This window comes from Oncorhynchus clarkii, chromosome 1 (genome assembly GCF_045791955.1).
Source record: "Oncorhynchus clarkii lewisi isolate Uvic-CL-2024 chromosome 1, UVic_Ocla_1.0, whole genome shotgun sequence".
Taxonomy (NCBI): domain Eukaryota; kingdom Metazoa; phylum Chordata; class Actinopteri; order Salmoniformes; family Salmonidae; genus Oncorhynchus; species Oncorhynchus clarkii.
In genome coordinates this window covers 2,820,269-2,839,602 of record NC_092147.1, presented here as the reverse complement: position 1 = coordinate 2,839,602, position 19,334 = coordinate 2,820,269, and the positions used below count along the sequence as shown (strand labels likewise).

Genomic DNA, 19,334 nt, shown 5'->3' with positions numbered 1-19,334 from the left:
AGTGTGTGCAAATGAAGTAAGGAGGAAAGGCAATAAATAGGCCATAATAGTGAAGTAATTACAATATAGCAGATTAACACTGGAGTGATAGATGTGCAGATGAGGATGTGCAGTAGAAATACTGGTGTGTAAAAGAGCAGAAAAACAAATATGGGGATGAGGTAGGTAGTTGGTTGGATGGGCTATTTACAGATGGGCGGTGTACAGCTGCAGTGATCGGTAAGCTGCTCTGACAGCCAAGGCTTCAAGTTAGTGAGGGAGATATGTCTCCAACTTATTTTTGCACTTCGTTCCAGTCATTGGCAGCAGAGAACTGGAAGGAAAGGCGGCCAAATGAGGTGTTGGTTTTGGGGATGACCAGTGAATATATATCTGCTGGAGCGTGTGCTAAGGGTGGGTGCTGCTATGGTGACCAGTGAGCTGAGATTAGGCAGGACTTTACATAGCAAAGACTTATACATGACCTGGAGCCAGTGGGTTTGGTGACGAATATTTAGAGAGGACCAGCCGACTGGAGCATACAGGTCACAGTGGTGGGTGGTATAAGGTGCTTTAGTAACAAAACGGATGGCACTGTGATAGACTACATCCAATTTGCTGAGTAGAGTTTTAGAGGCTATTTTGTAAATGACATCGCCGAAGTCAAGGATCGGCAGGATGGTCAGTTTTACGAGGGTAAGTTTGGCAGCATGAGTGAAGGAGGCTTTGTTGCGAAATTGGTGGCCGATTCTAGATTTCATTTTGGATTGGAGATGCTTAATGTGAGTCTGGAAGGAGAGTTTACAGTCTAACCAGACACCTAGGTATTTGTAGTTGTCCACTTATTCTAAGTCAGAACCGTCCAGGGAAGAGATGCTAGTCGGGCGGGAGGGTGAATAGCATGCATTTTGTTTTACTTGCATTTAAGAGCAGTTGGAGGCCACAGAAGGAGAGTTGTATGGCATTGAAGCTTGTTTGGAGGTTTGTTAGCACAGTATCCAAAGAAGGGCCAGAAGTATACAGAATGGTGTCGTCTGCGTAGAGGTGGATCAGAGAATCACCAGCAGCAAGAGCAACATCATTGATATATACATTGAAAAGAGTCGGCACGAGAATTGAACTCTGTGTTACCCCCTTAGAGACTGCCAGAGGTCCGGACTACAGGCCCTCCGATTTGACACACTGAACTCTATCTGAGAAGTAGTTGGAGAACCAGGCAGGGCAGTCATTAGAGACTTAGGGGTGTGAATAGTTATGTAAATTAGATATTTCTGTTTAATTTTCAATACATTTGCATACATTTAAAAAAAAAAACTGTTTGTGCTTTTTCATTATGGGGTATTGTGTGTAGATGGGTGAAAAAACCGATTTAATCCATTTTGAATTCAGGCTGTAACAATAAATATGTGGAATAAGTAGAAGGAATGAATACTTTCTGTAATGAATTGTTTACCTTCATTTGCTTCCTTTGTAACCGTGGCCATGTGGTCGTTGATTTGTTTACAGTTGATGATATTGTACACTATTCTCCCTGTTATAACAGTTGATGATATTGTATGTACACTATTCTCCCTGTTATAACAGTTCCATGGTTAGAGCAGGTAATAGATGGGGGTATAGCCTACGATTTGAACACTATTCTCCCTGTTATAGTTCTATGTACATTAGTTAATTCATCTTCCAAACATTACCATGGGATAAAGAACCTGCCAAATCAGAATGAAACAAATCCCAGTTTCTTTCTTTTGTGAGTAAAGACTCTCCGAACCGTTTTTTTAAACTCTGAATCCTAAACCTAAATAATCTGTAAGATCAGAGTATTTTTTTTACATCTACCAATTGGTGCTGAAACACAGACGAATATGCATATAAGGTGTAAATTCCTAAGTCTGAATCGGCCCCTTAGTGCACCGTGTTCGGTCTCGGTGCTTTTTTTTTATGACTGTTCTTAGGAGACACACCTAATCCCTAACCCACATCTTAAAACATCTTCCTGTCTGGGACTGACTGTGACACACACCACACACGTAAAGAGTGGTACGACACGTCATCATTTCCCACATTTCCTTGCTCCCTAACCCCCCCCCCCCCCCCCCTCCGACGTCTCTTAACAGAATGATTCTACAATGAGTCAAAACATACTGTCCCTTTATGGTGTGGTTCAATGAGTCAAAACATACTGTCCCTTTATGGTGTGGTTCAATGAGTCAAAACATACTGTCCCTTTATGGTGTGGTTCAATGAGTCAAAACATACTGTCTTTTTATGGTGTGGTTCAATGAGCCAAAACATACTGTCCTTTTATGGTGTGGTTCAATGAGCCAAAACATACTGTCCCTTTATGGTGTGGTTCAATGAGCCAAAACATACTCCGTCCTCTATTTTTTTTTGAGCATTTGCTAATACATTCAACCGGCCTCCCCAGACCACGTGTAACCACGCCAGATACGCACCTGCGAGATCGTCTGAGACCAGCCTCCCGGACAGCTGATGGAACTATGGGTTTCTGCACAAACTATCAGAATCCGTCTCAGGGAAGCTCATCTGCTCGTCTTCCTCACCAGGGTCTTGACCTGACTGCAGTTCAGCGTCGTAACTGACTTCAGTGGGCAAAATGCTCACCTTCGACGGCCACTGGCACGCTGGAGAAGTGTGTTCTTCACGGATGAATCCCGGTTTCCACTGTACCGGGCAGATGGTGGACAACGTGTATGGCGTTGTGTAGGCTAGAAGTTTTCTGATGTCAATTTTGTGAACAGAATGCACCATAGTTGTCCGTAGTTACAGACAACGAACACAATTGCATTTTATCGATGGCAATTTGAATGCACAGAGATACCGTGATGAGATCCTGAGGCCCATTGTTGTACCATTCATCCGCCGGCATCACCTCATGTTTCAGCATGATAATGCACAGCTCCATGTCGCAAGGATCTGTACACATTTCCTGGAAGCTGAAAATGTCCGTTTGTCCATGGCCTGTATACTCACCACACATGTCACCCATTGAGCATGTTTGGAATGCTCTGGATCATTGTGTACGACAGCGTGTTCCAGTTCCTGACAATATCCAGCAACATTCCACAGGCCACAATCAACAGCCTGATCAACTCTATGTGAAGGAGATGTGTCACGCTGCATGAGGCTAATGGTGGTCACACCAGATACTGACTGGTTTTCTGATCCACGCCCCTAACATTGTTTAAGGTATCTGTGACCAACAGATGTATATCTGTATTCCCAGTCATGTGAAATACATAGATTAGGGCCTAATTCATTCATTTCAGTTGACTGATTTCCTGATATAAACTGTAACTCAGTAAAATCTTTGAAAATGTTGCCTGTTTCTTTTATATTTTTGTTCAGTGTAAATATTTGCTATTTGGCTGTTTTCCCCTCGATACTGTATATTAATGGGTTGAACAGCGTGAGGTGGGATACTGTATATTAATGGGTTGAACAGCGTGAGGTGGGATACTGTATATTAATGGGTTGAACAGCGTGAGGTGGGATACTGTATATTAATGGGTTGAACAGCGTGAGGTGGGATACTGTATATTAATGGGTTGAACAGCGTGAGGTGGGATACTGTATATTAATGGGTTGAACAGCGTGAGGTGGGATACTGTATATTAATGGGTTGAACAGCGTGAGGTGGGATACTGTATATTAATGGGTTGAACAGCGTGAGGTGGGATACTGTATATTAATGGGTTGAACAGCGTGAGGTGGGATACTGTATATTAATGGGTTGAACAGCGTGAGGTGGGATACTGTATATTAATGGGTTGAACAGCGTGAGGTGGGATACTGTATATTAATGGGTTGAACAGCGTGAGGTGGGATACTGTATATTAATGGGTTGAACAGCGTGAGGTGGGATACTGTATATTAATGGGTTGAACAGCGTGAGGTGGGATACTGTATATTAATGGGTTGAACAGCGTGAGGTGGGATACTGTATATTAATGGGTTGATGAGGTGGGATACTGTATATTAATGGGTTGAACAGCGTGAACATACTGTATATTAATGGGTTGGACAGCGTGAGGTGGGATACTGTATATTAATGGGTTGAACAGCGTGAGGTGGGATACTGTATATTAATGGGTTGAACAGCGTGAGGTGGGATACTGTATATTAATGGGTTGAACAGCGTGAGGTGGGATACTGTATATTAATGGGTTGAACAGCGTGAGGTGGGATACTGTATATTAATGGGTTGAACAGCGTGAGATGGGATACTGTATATTAATGGGTTGAACAGCGTGAGGTGGGATACTGTATATTAATGGGTTGAACAGCGTGAGGTGGGATACTGTATATTAATGGGTTGGACAGCGTGAGGTGGGATACTGTATATTAATGGGTTGAACAGCGTGAGGTGGGATACTGTATATTAATGGGTTGGACAGCGTGAGGTGGGATACTGTATATTAATGGGTTGAACAGCGTGAGGTGGGATACTGTATATTAATGGGTTGAACAGCGTGAGGTGGGATACTGTATATTAATGGGTTGAACAGCGTGAGGTGGGATACTGTATATTAATGGGTTGAACAGCGTGAGGTGGGATACTGTATATTAATGGGTTGAACAGCGTGAGGTGGGATACTGTATATTAATGGGTTGAACAGCGTGAGGTGGGATACTGTATATTAATGGGTTGAACAGCGTGAGGTGGGATACTGTATATTAATGGGTTGAACAGCGTGAGGTGGGATACTGTATATTAATGGGTTGAACAGCGTGAGGTGGGATACTGTATATTAATGGGTTGAACAGCGTGAGGTGGGATACTGTATATTAATGGGTTGAACAGCGTGAGGTGGGATACTGTATATTAATGGTTTGAACAGCGTGAGGTGGGATACTGTATATTAATGGGTTGAACAGCGTGAGGTGGGATACTGTATATTAATGGGTTGAACAGCGTGAGGTGGGATACTGTATATTAATGGGTTGAACAGCGTGAGGTGGGATACTGTATATTAATGGGTTGAACAGCGTGAGGTGGGATACTGTATATTAATGGGTTGAACAGCGTGAGGTGGGATACTGTATATTAATGGGTTGAACAGCGTGAGGTGGGATACTGTATATTAATGGGTTGAACAGCGTGAGGTGGGGTTTGTCTAGTGTGAGGTTGAACAGCGTGAGGTGGGGTCTGTCTAGTGTGAGGTTGAACAGCGTGAGGTGGGGTTTGTCTAGTGTGAGGTTGAACAGCGTGAGGTGGGGTTTGTCTAGTGTGAGGTTGAACAGCGGGAGGTGGGGTTTGTCTAGTGTGAGGTTGAACAGCGGGAGGTGGGGTCTGTCTAGTGTGAGGTTGAACAGCGTGAGGTGGGATACTGTATATTAATGGGTTGAACAGCGTGAGGTGGGGTTTGTCTAGTGTGAGGTTGAACAGCGTGAGGTGGGGTTTGTCTAGTGTGAGGTTGAACAGCGGGAGGTGGGGTTTGTCTAGTGTGAGGTTGAACAGCGGGAGGTGGGGTTTGTCTAGTGTGAGGTTGAACAGCGGGAGGTGGGCTCTGTCTAGTGTGAGGTTGAACAGCGGGAGGTGGGGTCTGTCTAGTGCGGGAGGTGGGCTCTGTTTAGTGTGAGGTTGAACAGCGGGAGGTGGGATACTGTATATTAATGGGTTGAACAGCGTGAGGTGGGATACTGTATATTAATGGGTTGAACAGCGTGAGGTGGGATACTGTATATTAATGGGTTGAACAGCGTGAGGTGGGATACTGTATATTAATGGGTTGAACAGCGTGAGGTGGGGTTTGTCTAGTGTGAGGTTGAACAGCGTGAGGTGGGGTCTGTCTAGTGTGAGGTTGAACAGCGTGAGGTGGGGTTTGTCTAGTGTGAGGTTGAACAGCGTGAGGTGGGGTCTGTCTAGTGTGAGGTTGAACAGCGGGAGGTGGGCTCTGTCTAGTGTGAGGTTGAACAGCGTGAGGTGGGGTTTGTGTGAGGTTGAACAGCGGGAGGTAGTGTGAGGTTGAACAGCGGGAGGTGGGCTCTGTCTAGTGTGAGGTTGAACAGCGGGAGGTGGGGTTTGTCTAGTGTGAGGTTGAACAGCGGGAGGTGGGGTCTGTCTAGTGTGAGGTTGAACAGCGGGAGGTGGGGTTTGTCTAGTGTGAGGTTGAACAGCGGGAGGTGGGCTCTGTCTAGTGTGAGGTTGAACAGCGGGAGGTGGGGTTTGTCTAGTGTGAGGTTGAACAGCGGGAGGTGGGGTTTGTCTAGTGTGAGGTTGAACAGCGGGAGGTGGGGTTTGTCTAGTGTGAGGTTGAACAGCGGGAGGTGGGGTTTGTCTAGTGTGAGGTTGAACAGCGGGAGGTGGGCTCTGTCTAGTGTGAGGTTGAACAGCGGGAGGTGGGGTTTGTCTAGTGTGAGGTTGAACAGCGTGAGGTGGGGTTTGTCTAGTGTGAGGTTGAACAGCGTGAGGTGGGGTTTGTCTAGTGTGAGGTTTAACAGCGGGAGGTGGGGTTTGTCTAGTGTGAGGTTGAACAGCGGGAGGTGGGGTTTGTCTAGTGTGAGGTTGAACAGCGGGAGGTGGGCTCTGTCTAGTGTGAGGTTGAACAGCGGGAGGTGGGGTTTGTCTAGTGTGAGGTTGAACAGCGGGAGGTGGGGTCTGTCTAGTGTGAGGTTGAACAGCGGGAGGTGGGCTCTGTCTAGTGTGAGGTTGAACAGCGGGAGGTGGGGTTTGTCTAGTGTGAGGTTGAACAGCGGGAGGTGGGGTCTGTCTAGTGTGAGGTTGAACAGCGGGAGGTGGGGTTTGTCTAGTGTGAGGTTGAACAGCGTGAGGTGGGATACTGTATATTAATGGGTTGAACAGCGGGAGGTGGGGTCTGTCTAGTGTGAGGTTGAACAGCGGGAGGTGGGGTTTGTCTAGTGTGAGGTTGAACAGCGGGAGGTGGGGTTTGTCTAGTGTGAGGTTGAACAGCGTGAGGTGGGGTCTGTCTAGCGTGAGGTTGAACAGCGGGAGGTGGGGTTTGTCTAGTGTGAGGTTGAACAGCGGGAGGTGGGGTTTGTCTAGTGTGAGGTTGAACAGCGGGAGGTGGGCTCTGTCTAGTGTGAGGTTGAACAGCGGTAGGTGGGGTTTGTCTAGTGTGAGGTTGAACAGCGGGAGGTGGGCTCTGTCTAGTGTGAGGTTGAACAGCGGGAGGTGGGGTTTGTCTAGTGTGAGGTTGAACAGCGGGAGGTGGGGTTTGTCTAGTGTGAGGTTGAACAGCGGGAGGTGGGGTTTGTCTAGTGTGAGGTTGAACAGCGTGAGGTGGGGTTTGTCTAGTGTGAGGTTGAACAGCGGGAGGTGGGGTTTACCTGCCACCAGGTAGACTAGGGCTGCTTACCAAATGGCTCCGTATTCCCCATGTAGTGCACTACTTTTAACTGTTGCCCTGAGGAAAAAGTAGTGCACTACACAGGGAATAGGGAGCCATTTGGACCTTATCCTCGGTCTCTGGACCTTATCCTCGGTCTCTGGACCTTATCCTCGGTCTCTGGTAGAGTGGAGGAATGTGATGGTCTGGCCTGTATAGAGCTGGGGGGGGGGGGGGGGGGGGGGGTACTGTAATGGATTGAGGACCTGGAGAGAGGAAATACTGTGTGCCTCTCTGCTGAACCCTGCGCTCCGGGCTGGCACGGGGGGAGAGAGAGCTGTGTGTGTGTGTGTGTGGTGTGTGGTGTGTGGTGTGTGTGTGTGTGTGTGTGGTGTGTGTGTGTGTGTGTGTGTGTGTGTGTGTGTGTGTGTGTGTGTGTGTGTGTGTGTGTGTGTGGTGTGTGTGTGTGTGTGTGGTGTGTGTGGTGTGTGTGTGTGTGTCTCCTTGCTCCATCTTTGTACTGAGGGAGTTGATCTTTAGCTCTCGACTGCCGTGGCGTCTCGCATTGTGCCGCAGGAGGAGAGCCCTCTCAGAGAACCAACCGTTCAAACGGAGAAGAGTGTTCCTGGGAACAGCGTTGGGCAAGACCCAACCTGTCCCCGGGAACATCTGCAGGGCCAGGGCTCGTCCTGTGTCTTAGAGATGGGGCTGAGACTTGTTTATGTCAACGAACCTGTCTAGACTCGCCCCGAACTAACACAGAAAGACACAAGCCCTCAAACATACAGCTGGGAAACATAGCAGGAAGAACGGGAAGAAAGACCGGGTTTAAAAGATAAGGAAATGATTTGAAAGATTTAAAAGATAAGGAAATGATTTCTCGATAATGCTGCAGTCTGGAAAAGGCCCATTTTTCAAACCGTTTTTAAATTATTTTAAATTATTGTTTTCTTCCCTGAGCATTAGGATACCCAGGCTATAATGGAACAGTAGTGGCATTAGGAGAGCACCCAGGCTATAATGGAACAGTAGTGGCATTAGGAGGTTACCCAGGCTATAATGGAACAGTAGTGGCATTAGGAGAGTACCCAGGCTATAATAGTGGCATTAGGAGGTTACCCAGGCTATAATGGAAAAGTAGTGGCATTAGGAGATTACCCAGGCTATAATAGTGGCATTAGGACATTACCCAGGCTATAATAGTGGCATTAGGAGGTTACCCAGGCTATAATAGTGGCATTAGGACATTACCCAGGCTGTAATGGAACAGTAGTGGCATTAGGAGAGTACCCAGGCTATAATAGTGGCATTAGGAGGTTACCCAGGCTACAATGGAACAGTAGTGGCATTAGGAGAGTACCCAGGCTATAATAGTTGCATTAGGTTACCCAGGCTATAATAGTGGCATTAGGAGGTTACCCAGGCTATAATAGCGGCATTAGGAGGTTACCCAGGCTATAATAGTGGCATTAGGTTACCCAGGCTATAATAGTGGCATTAGGAGGTTACCCAGGCTATAATAGTGGCATTAGGAGGTTACCCAGGCTATAATAGCGGCATTAGGAGGTTACCCAGGCTATAATAGCGGCATTAGGAGAGTACCCAGGCTATAATGGAACAGTATTGGCATTAGGAGGTTACCCAGGCTATAATAGCGGCATTAGGATGTTACCCAGGCTATAATAGCGGCATTAGGAGAGTACCCAGGCTATAATGGAACAGTATTGGCATTAGGAGGTTACCCAGGCTATAATAGTGGCATTAGGAGAGTACCCAGGCTATAATGGAACAGTGCTATACAGCAGAAGTGGGCAGGACCACAGCTACATTTGCGGACACGAGCCCCGGACCTCGGTCATAAAATAATGTCATAAAATAAATTCCAGGGGGCCCCCATTGATTTTGTTCGCCACTCACCTAGAAATCGTATGGACATGGCATAAATCATGGCAAAAAAATGTGTAGATTTGCAGGAAATTTGCTGTGAAACTACAACAAAAAGTTACGTAAAACTAACATATTTTTTTTAAAGAAATGTAGTTAATAAAATACTTTTTCTGCTAACACACCCCTCTGTATGTATTAAATGATAGTTTGTAATTCCGGTTTGGCGTTTATGTGAGTTAATGTGTAGCAGCTAATTGTATAGCTAATACGCTGTGTGTTTGTAGATGGACTGAGGTGATTGGAGCTCTGGTTGTCAAGGTGATAATGGCTGGAGTATTTTTTTTTTTGTTTTGTTTTTTTGCTCTTCTCCAAATATAATTTGAGTGTTTTAGTTTTAAAATTCTCTAGAAATGCAGCAAATGAACGTTATTAAAATTCACAGACAGGATCAGCTGTTTGGTACCCAACTTTAGAACACAGTGAGAAATCTGTCCATTCCTCTACATAGCACAATTAGCTGATGTGTTGCATTTCACTATCAGATGTAGTCAAGCTCACTACCTGTATCACATGAGATGTGATTGGTTGTTTAAACTGTAGCTCCAAAAAAATGAATTAGCCAATCCCAAGAGTGACAGATGCTTATCCTTGGCCACCATCCCAGATCTGGCTCGATAAACATGTCACATCCCAGTACATGATGATGACGGCATCATATGTTTGTACAATCATTGCAGAGATTTTTTGAACACTGATGTCCTTGGTAAGAGCTACTTTTCGGGGGGCACTGCTTCCCAAACTATCTTTGTAACACGTAGAAGTGCCTTTTTGGTCTTAAAAAAAAAAAGATGTCTTAAAACGATGAAATTATTTCACAGGAAATTAAATGGCGAATAAGGAAGTTGTTGTTTTAATCACCTTAAATGTTCTATCCTGTAGTTTCTTCTTCAACAAGAGGCGAGGGGGTTTTCCCCTCGGAGAGAAAATAAAATACAAACCCTATTTTTTAAAGATTTGAGTAGGTTCGTAAGAAACTGCTGAAGACATGATGTAACCTGTTAAGCATGAAGAGGACAAGACTGGAGGCGCCAAGCCCTGCTTGTTTAAGGCCCAGCTCTGTCAGGACTTGATTTGGCGTGCGCCCGCAACACCAGGGCTGGGGAAGGAACGCGACAGATGTGGGCCTGTCTCAACCTGTACCTGAGACGTGTTGCTGGGAGGAGAACAGTCTGTTTGTGTGTGTGTGTTGGGAGTGTTGGGTTGGAGTACCTCTGGTGAGAGACGGAGAAGACTCTCTCACACACACACACACACACACACACACACACACACACACACACACACAGAGGTATGCAGGCGTGCTACACTGTACATGCGTCTTCAGTAGGCTAATGAATGAATGCAAGTTTCACCCATTTTAAATATACAAGATGTCTGATAATCATACGTTGCTGTTGTTCTCTGGAGTTATAGTGAATCCACTATATCTATTGGTGCACACAGCTGGTGTCTCTTGCAGGAATAATCTTTGGAGTCAGGAAGGACGAGGGCGTGGCTGGCTTTTCTAAAGAATGTAATTTATCAAATCACGGTTTTTACTCTCTTTACTTGATAAAAACAAAACGAAGTCACCTACCTACCTACCTACTTACCACAGGCGAATAAGCTTAGTCTTTGTATTCATTGAAAAGAACACAACCATTTTCTTCTCTGTTGACTCCTTGTCAACTATAGTGAATGACTCTGTCTGCCTGCCTGTCTGTCTGTCTGCCTGTGTGTGCCTGTCTGTCTGTCTGTGTGTGTCTGTCTGTCTGTCTGCCTGCGTGTGTGTGCGTCTGTCTGTCTGTCTGTCTGCCTGTGTGTGTGTGTGTCTGCCTGTGTGTGCCTGTCTGTCTGCCTGTGTGTGTCTGTCTGTCTGTCTGCCTGCGTGTGTGTGCGTCTGTCTGTCTGTCTGTCTGTCTGCCTGCGTGTGTGTGTGTCTGTGTGCCTGTCTGTCTGCCTGCGGAGCTATTTACTCATGCTACCTAACTTTGCATTGTGATTTCAGAAAATGTCCATAATATTTCTGCGATAATAGTAGAATGATAGTGTTTCACAGTGTTACTTACCCACCAGAGTTGTGATTGGCTGGGATATTTCTCCCACAGGAGCGGCATCTGTTTGTCAAAATTACTTTGTGGCTGTGTTATCTAGTGGAAATCGGGTCAAGTGGCCAATGGAGAAATCTCTCGTGTCATTTCCTGGGTTACTAAAATTCTACACTATTCGCATAATTTCAGATGTGAGAAAAACAAGCACTGACTAGTGGTAGCGAGTGATCGTACCATCTAAATCGCTGTCTAAATATATTCTCAGTAACAACAAATCAACTTTAAACCAGCTGTTGGAAAGTGAAAGGGGCGAAGTCTCCGCCATGTACCAGGAAATGGGATGCGGGGAGATTCGTTCTGAGTGCTGAGCGTTCTGGTGCTGTTGCAAGTCACCTATCTTCCACATAGGGCAGGATTCTAGGACATTTGAGTGTAGCACCTTTCATCTTTGTTCCAAACGGCACCCTATTCCCTATATAATGCACTACTTTGGACCAGAGCCTTATGGGTAGGGACTAGGATGCCATTTGGAATTTAACCAGCTATGTATTGTGTTTATCAGTGGGTTTTTTAAAAAACTTGTGTAATTACATAGTAATACATGAGTAGCGCACCCTTCCTGGGAGAGGAGGGCCACTGGGGGAGCCACTGGGGGGGGGGGGCACTGGGAGGGCCACTGGGGGGTGCCACTGTGTGTGTGAGTACCTTCCAGCAGCAGCTTCTGAGCAAACACAGTGCCAACAGCACATAGTTGCTCAAAGTTTGTGGCTTGAGGGCTGGGATGGCTTATCTTCATCTGTCTGGCAGTGTGTGTGTTAACCTACAGTATGTCAGCCGTCTTCAACAGCTATTGTCTTCTGCCTTGATGGTGGCAGATACTGAGAATGGTTTATTTATTTATTTACCTTTATTTAACTAGTCAGTTAAGAACAAATTCTTATTTTACAATGACGGCCTAGGAACAGTGGGTTAACTGCCTTGTTCGGGGGCAGAACGACAGATTTTTACCTTGTCTGCTCTGGGATTCGATTCTCCAACCTTCCGGTTACTAGTTCTACGCTCTAACCACTAGGCTACCTGCCGCCCCTCCACTCTAACCTCTAGGCTACCTGCCACCTCTACGCTCTAACCACTAGGCTACCTGCCGCCCCTCCACTCTAACCACTAGGCTACCTGCCGCCCCTCCACTCTAACCACTAGGCTACCTGCCGCCCCTCCACTCTAACCACTAGGCTACCTGCCACCTCTACACTCTAACCACTAGGCTACCTGCCGCAACCTACACTCTAACCACTAGGCTACCTGCCGCCCCTTCCACTCTAACCACTAGGCTACCTGCCACCGTTATGTTTCATATCTTTTTACCCTCAGCAAAATGGTCACTTTTTAAAATATTCACAAGCACTGAATCTCCCCTTTACGGCATTAGCCTGTGTCTCTCATCCTCTCTCTCTCTGTCTGTCTCTGATTCTGTCTCTCATCCTCTCTCTCTCTGTCTCTCATCCTCTCTCTCTCTGGCTGTCTCTGTCTCTCATTCTCTCTCTCTCTCATTCTCTCTCTGGGTCTATCTCTCTGGCTGTCTCTGTCTGTCTCTCATCCTCTCTCTCTCTCCGTCTCTGGCTGTCTCTCTTGGTCTCTGTCTCTCTCTCTCTCTCTGGCTGTCTCTCTCTGTCCGTCTCTCATTATCTCTCTCTGTCTCTCTCCTATGTGTATGTGTGTTGGAGCTACTCTTGATGAAAGGAAAGGGAGTGTTAGCTAGAGGGATCATCCTGGCACGGAGAAGAGAGGAGACATATCTTTTGCCAAGTAAAAGCTAGATTGTGTAATAATATTACAAGTCAGACAGCTGCTGGGATGGGCTCCTTTTCCACTGAAACGCAACTTAATAGAGATGGAACTTAATGTGGCATTGTTCTAGAGCAGCGAACATTCTGCCCCAGGACAATCTTCACAGGACTTCTTACCCTTCAGAACAGAAGTGAACCTGACAGGCAAAGTTTTCCTTCTGGGTTTTTCCATCACGTTTTCTTCACTGGAAGGATTTACACACTGGGCGTATCCCAAATAGCCCCCCTATTCCCTATATCTAAAGTAGTGGACTATAAAGGGGGCCATTGGGAACGTAATATATATATATATATATATTTTTTTTGTACCTTTTTATTTAACGAGGCAAGTCAGTTAAGAACAAATTCATATTTACAATGACGGCCTACCAGAAGGCTTCCTGCGGGGACGGGGGCTGGGAATAAAAAGTTGAATTAAATAAAAATATAGGACAAAACACACATCACGACAAGAGAGACACAACAACACTACATAAAGAGAGACCTAAGACAACACTACATAGAGACCTAAGACAACACTACATAAAGAGAGACCTAAGACAACACTAAACAGAGAGACCTAAGACAACACTACATAGAGACCTAAGACAACACTACATAGAGACCTAAGACAACACTACATAGAGACCTAAGACAACACTACATAAAGAGAGAACTAAGACAACACTACACTACATAAAGAGAGACCTAAGACAACACTACATAGAGACCTAAGACAACACTACATAGAGACCTAAGACAACACTACATAAAGAGAGACCTAAGACAACACTACATAAAGAGAGACCTAAGACAACACTACATAGAGAGAGACCTAAGACAACACTACATAGAGAGAGACCTAAGACAACACTACATAGAGACCTAAGACAACACTACATAAAGAGAGACCTAAGACAACACTACATAAAGAGAGACCTAAGACAACACTAGACAGAGAGAGAGACCTAAGACAACACTACATAGAGAGAGACCTAAGACAACACTACATAGAGACCTAAGACAACACTACATAGAGAGAGACCTAAGACAACACTACATAGAGAGAGACCTAAGACAACACTACATAAAGAGAGACCTAAGACAACACTACATAAAGAGTGACCTAAGACAACACTACATAGAGAGTGACCTAAGGCAACACTACATAGAGACCTAAGACAACACTACATAAAGAGAGACCTAAGGCAACACTACATAGAGACCTAAGACAACACTACATAAAGAGAGACCTAAGACAACAACATAACAAGGCAGCAACACATGACAACACAGCATGGTAGCAACACAACATGGTAGCAACACAACATGGTAGCAACACAACAGGGCAGTAACACAACAGGGTAGCAGCACAAAACAGGGTACAAACATTATTGGGCACAGACAACAGCACAAAGGGCAAGAAGGTAGAGACGACAACATGAGGGACCTGATTAAGTATGGTAATGGCTAGAAGAATCAGCGTACTTTTCTTTCTGATGGCCTTTCTGCTTTCTCACAGCGCCAGTCAGGCAGGAAACCTCAGAGTGTCCCGTTAGCACCATAGCATTGTGAATGACACATTTCTCAGTGAGGAAACTTCCATTCCTGCGGTCAGTGACTCTAATTAGTCAGATGCTGTGTCAGCCAGGTAGTAGTGGTGGTGGTGAAGAGGATGTTATTGTGGTAACCACCTCTGACCTCTACCGTAAGAGTCAGGAAGACTCATCGAAAATTCATGACGAAACGCACGATGAGCGTCGTTGTCAGATTGAGACACGGACAACACTATGGGGATCCTCTGCCTGTCTTTGGCCATCAAATTGCAACACTGCGTCGTGTCCCCATGTCTTGGAAGATGAAAGATGAAATCCAGGCCCAGAGTTAAGGGAGGGACAGTTTATTTTTATTTTTTAAGGAGGGCTAATTAAATTGTCCCTGGAGGGACGGGGTCCGTTTTATGGCACCCCTCCTCAGAGAGCCGGGCTCCTGCCCCGGAGCCCACCTTACCAAGAGACATTAACTAGGTGTGCCCCATCGAACACACACACACACACACACACACACACACACACACACACACACGGGGCTCAACATTAACTTTTTTAATGGGTAGCAATTATACAAAGCTAAAAATGTTGATGCAAAAACCTGTTGAATTTTTTAAAATGTAATTTCAAAGTAATTTGTGGAAAAATGTTTCTACATTTTTTAAAAGCACTACCCTTAATGAGATGCATTACATTCTACACTGTCTCTTTTCTACGTTGTTTAAAAGCACTACCCTTAATGGGATGCATTACATTCTACACTGTCTCTTTAAGAGGGTCACGTTTGAATGAAAACATGTAAGAGACCATTCATATATAATCATTGATCTTCTGAAGAAGCTATCCGTTCTCCTTTCTTTCTGTGCCCCCAAATGTTTAGATAAACTAGTAAAGTTTCCAGGTTGTTAACTAGCTGAGGTAACATAACTGATGTTTAGATAAACTAGTAATGTTACCAGGTTGTTAACTAGCTGAGGTAACATAACTGATGTACTGGTAAAGTTACCAGATTGTTAACTAGCTGAGGTAACATGACTGATGTTTAGATAAACTAGTAATGTTACCAGGTTGTTAACTAGCTGAGGTAACATGACTGATGTTTAGATAACAACCTGGTAACATTACTAGTTTAACTAGCTGAGGTAACATGACTGAACGTGTAAACTAATGCCCGTAAGTGGTTTTGGAACGACTCACAATATGGTTTATGAACTGGGCTTAACAACAAACCGTTTGGTTCCACCAGCTACTGGGGCAGGTAGGTAGGTGATCAAGGTTTGCGATTTCCCCAGTTTTCTTTCTCAAAAATCACACCTTTTTAATTTTATTATAGAAATGCTCTAATTTCAAATTAGACACCTCAAGAGACTGATGTTTGGCGGTGTTTCTGCACTGCGCAATAACACCCGATGTGATACAAATCATCATGATATATCATATTCTCTCTCCAGTACTGACCTGTCCTCAGTCTCTCCAGTACTGACCTGTCCTCAGTCTCTCCAGTACTGACCTGTCCTCTGTCTCTCCAGTACTGACCTGTCCTCTGTCTCTCCAGTACTGACCTGTCCTCAGTCTCTCCAGTACTGACCTGTCCTCAGTCTCTCCAGTACTGACCTGTCCTCAGTCTCTCCAGTACTGACCTGTCCTCTGTCTCTCCAGTACTGACCTGTCCTCAGTCTCTCCAGTACTGACCTGTCCTCAGTCTCTCCAGTACTGACCTGTCCTCAGTCTCTCCAGTACTGACCTGTCCTCTGTCTCTCCAGTACTGACCTGTCCTCTGTCTCTCCAGTACTCTACAGAGCTGAAGAAGCTGTACTGTCAGATCGCCAAGACGTGTCCCATCCAGATCAAGGTGCTGACCAACCCCCCGCAGGGCGCCGTCATCAGGGCCATGCCCGTTTACAAGAAGGCAGAGCACGTCACCGAGGTGGTCAAACGCTGCCCCAACCACGAGCTCAGCCGCGAGTTCAACGACGGTTAGTTAGTTAGTTAGTTAGCTAGTTAGTTATGTCTCTCAAAGCACCATTGATAACATATTACGCTTTTATAAACTGTAAAATACAGAACATTTTATTTTGGACATATTTTGCTGTTTTGAGTTCAACGACCGTTAGTCAACTGATCTCTCAGGAAATGCTCCTTACAGTGAGCATTTAGTTACCAATGGTTTGGGATCACACGCACGTCAGGGCTCGTTACCCCTCAGATGCTTCCTGTACCATGACGTTATTAACTCAACTACCTTTGATGAACCACTTATTTATCTTCTCTGATATGAACATGCAGCGTATTTTCTACCTGATAAACGTATGGTATTTTCTACCTGATAAACGTATGGTATTTCTACCTGATAAACGTATGGTATTTCTACCTGATAAACGTATGGTATTTTCTACCTGATAAACGTATGGTATTTCTACCTGATAAACGTATGGTATTTTCTACCTGATAAACGTATGGTATTTCTACCTGATAAACGTATGGTATTTTCTACCTGATAAACGTATGGTATTTCTACCTGATAAATGTATGGTATTTCTACCTGATAAATGTATGGTATTTCTACCTGATAAACGTATGGTATTTCTACCTGATAAATGTATGGTATTTCTACCTGATAAACGTATGGTATTTCTACCTGATAAACGTATGGTATTTCTACCTGATAAACGTATGGTATTTTGTGTTTGTAGGTCAGATAGCCCCTCCCAGTCACCTGATCCGAGTGGAGGGTAACAGCCACTCCCAGTATCTGGAGGACTCCATCACGGGCCGTCAGAGTGTGCTGGTCCCCTACGAGCCCCCCCAGGTAGGCTACAGTACTCCCCTGTCTGCCCCCCCCAGGTAGACTACAGTACCGCCCTGTCTGCCCCCCCCAGGTAGACTACAGTACTCCCCTGTCTGCCCCCCCCCCCCCCCCCAGGTAGACTACAGTACTCCTCTGTCTGCCCCCCCCGGTAGACTACAGTACTCCCCTGTCTGCCCCCCCCCCCCCAGGTAGACTACAGTACTCCTCTGTCTGCCCCCCCCCGGTAGACTACAGTACTCCTCTGTCTGCCCCCCCCGGTAGACTACAGTACTCCCCTGTCTGCCCCCCCCCCCCCCCCCCCCCAGGTAGACTACAGTACTCCCGTCTGCCCCCCCCAGGTAGACTACAGTGCTCCCCTGTCTGCCCCCCCCCCCAGGTAGACTACAGTACTCCCCTGTCTGCCCCCCCCAGGTAGGCTACAGTACTCCCCTGTCTGCCCCCCCCAGGTAGACTACAGTACTCCCCTGTCTGCCCCCCTTACAAGGCAGTGTAGAGTCAGCCCTGTCCCCCTCCTGTCCCCCATATCACCACCAAGCCTCCCACCCCCAGGCAGTGTAGAGTCAGCCCTGTCCCCCATATCACCACCAAGCCCCCCCCCCCCCCAGCCCTGGCGACAGACCGTCTCCAACCCCTGTCCCCCTCCTGTCCCCCTTGTCTCTCCCCTGTCCCCTCTGTCATCACAGTGTCACAACCAGCACTCTAATCTATCCGTCGGCAACACCCTACGTGTCTCAGACAGGGTCACAGCAGGGTCTGGCCCCTGAACTTCTGTAGAGCTGGCTATCCTCACGTACTGGTCCTCTCATCCAATCAGTCAGTGACAGTCAGCCCAGCAGCTGGTGTCCTCAACAGCCCCTCACCCCTACTGGGCCCATACTGTGTTCCTGTGTCCTCAACAGCCCCTCACCCTACTGGGCCCATACTGTGTTCCTGTGTCCTCAACAGCCCCTCACCCTACTGGGCCCATACTGTGTTCCTGTGTCCTCAACAGCCCCTCACCCTACTGGGCCCATACTGTGTTCCTGTGTCCTCAACAGCCCCTCACCCTACTGGGCCCATACTGTGTTCCTGTGTCCTCAACAGCCCCTCACCCTACTGGGCCCATACTGTCTACTCCTACCTGTGTCCTCAACAGCCCCTCACCCCTACTGGGCCCATACTGTGTACCTGTGTCTTCAACAGCCCCTTACCCCTACTGGGCCCATACTGTGTACTCCTACCGGTGTCCTCAACAGCCCCTCACCCCTACTGGGCCCATACTGTGTACTCCTACCTGTGTCCTCAACAGCCCCTCACCCTACTGGGCCCATACTGTGTACCTGTGTCCTCAACAGCCCCTCACCCCTACTGGGCCCATACTGTGTACCTGTGTCCTCAACAGCCCCTCACCCTACTGGGCCCATACTGTGTACCTGTGTCCTCAACAGCCCCTCACCCTACTGGGCCCATACTGTGTACCTGTGTCCTCAACAGCCCCTCACCCTACTGGGCCCATACTGTGTACCTGTGTCCTCAACAGCCCTGGCTAACTGTGTTTCTGCAACAACTGAACACTTCTTTTCTTCAGTCATTTAAATTCATTTATGTTTTATGAGGTTTTTCATTCACTTGACCTGCTGTTCTCATCCTCTTCCAGGTGGGCACAGAGTTCACCACCATACTGTACAACTTCCTGTGTGTTAATGTCTCCTCTCTGTGTGTTAATGTCTCCTCTCTGTGTGTTAATGTCTCCTCTCTGTGTGTTAATGTCTCCTCTCTGTGTGTTAATGTCTCCTCTCTGTGTGTTAATGTCTCCTCTTCCAGGTGGGCACAGAGTTCACCACCATACTGTACAACTTCATGTGCAACTCCAGCTGTGTAGGAGGCATGAACCGACGCCCTATCCT

At 46.4% G+C, this 19,334-nt stretch overlaps 1 protein-coding gene across 6 annotated transcripts in view; it reads left to right on the top strand.

Moving 5' to 3' along the window:
- The window catches only part of LOC139415385 (tumor protein p63), a 93,647-nt gene that overhangs the window by 46,707 nt on the left and 27,606 nt on the right, over positions 1–19,334 (top strand). For all 6 annotated transcript variants that reach the window (XM_071163722.1, XM_071163579.1, XM_071163651.1 and 3 more), the window contains 3 exons: positions 16,429–16,615; positions 17,333–17,448; positions 19,252–19,334. The exon at positions 19,252–19,334 is cut by the window's right edge and continues 27 nt beyond it. In XM_071163722.1, coding sequence (XP_071019823.1) covers positions 16,429–16,615; positions 17,333–17,448; positions 19,252–19,334 — 386 coding nt within the window. The remainder of the gene's footprint in view (positions 1–16,428; positions 16,616–17,332; positions 17,449–19,251) is intronic.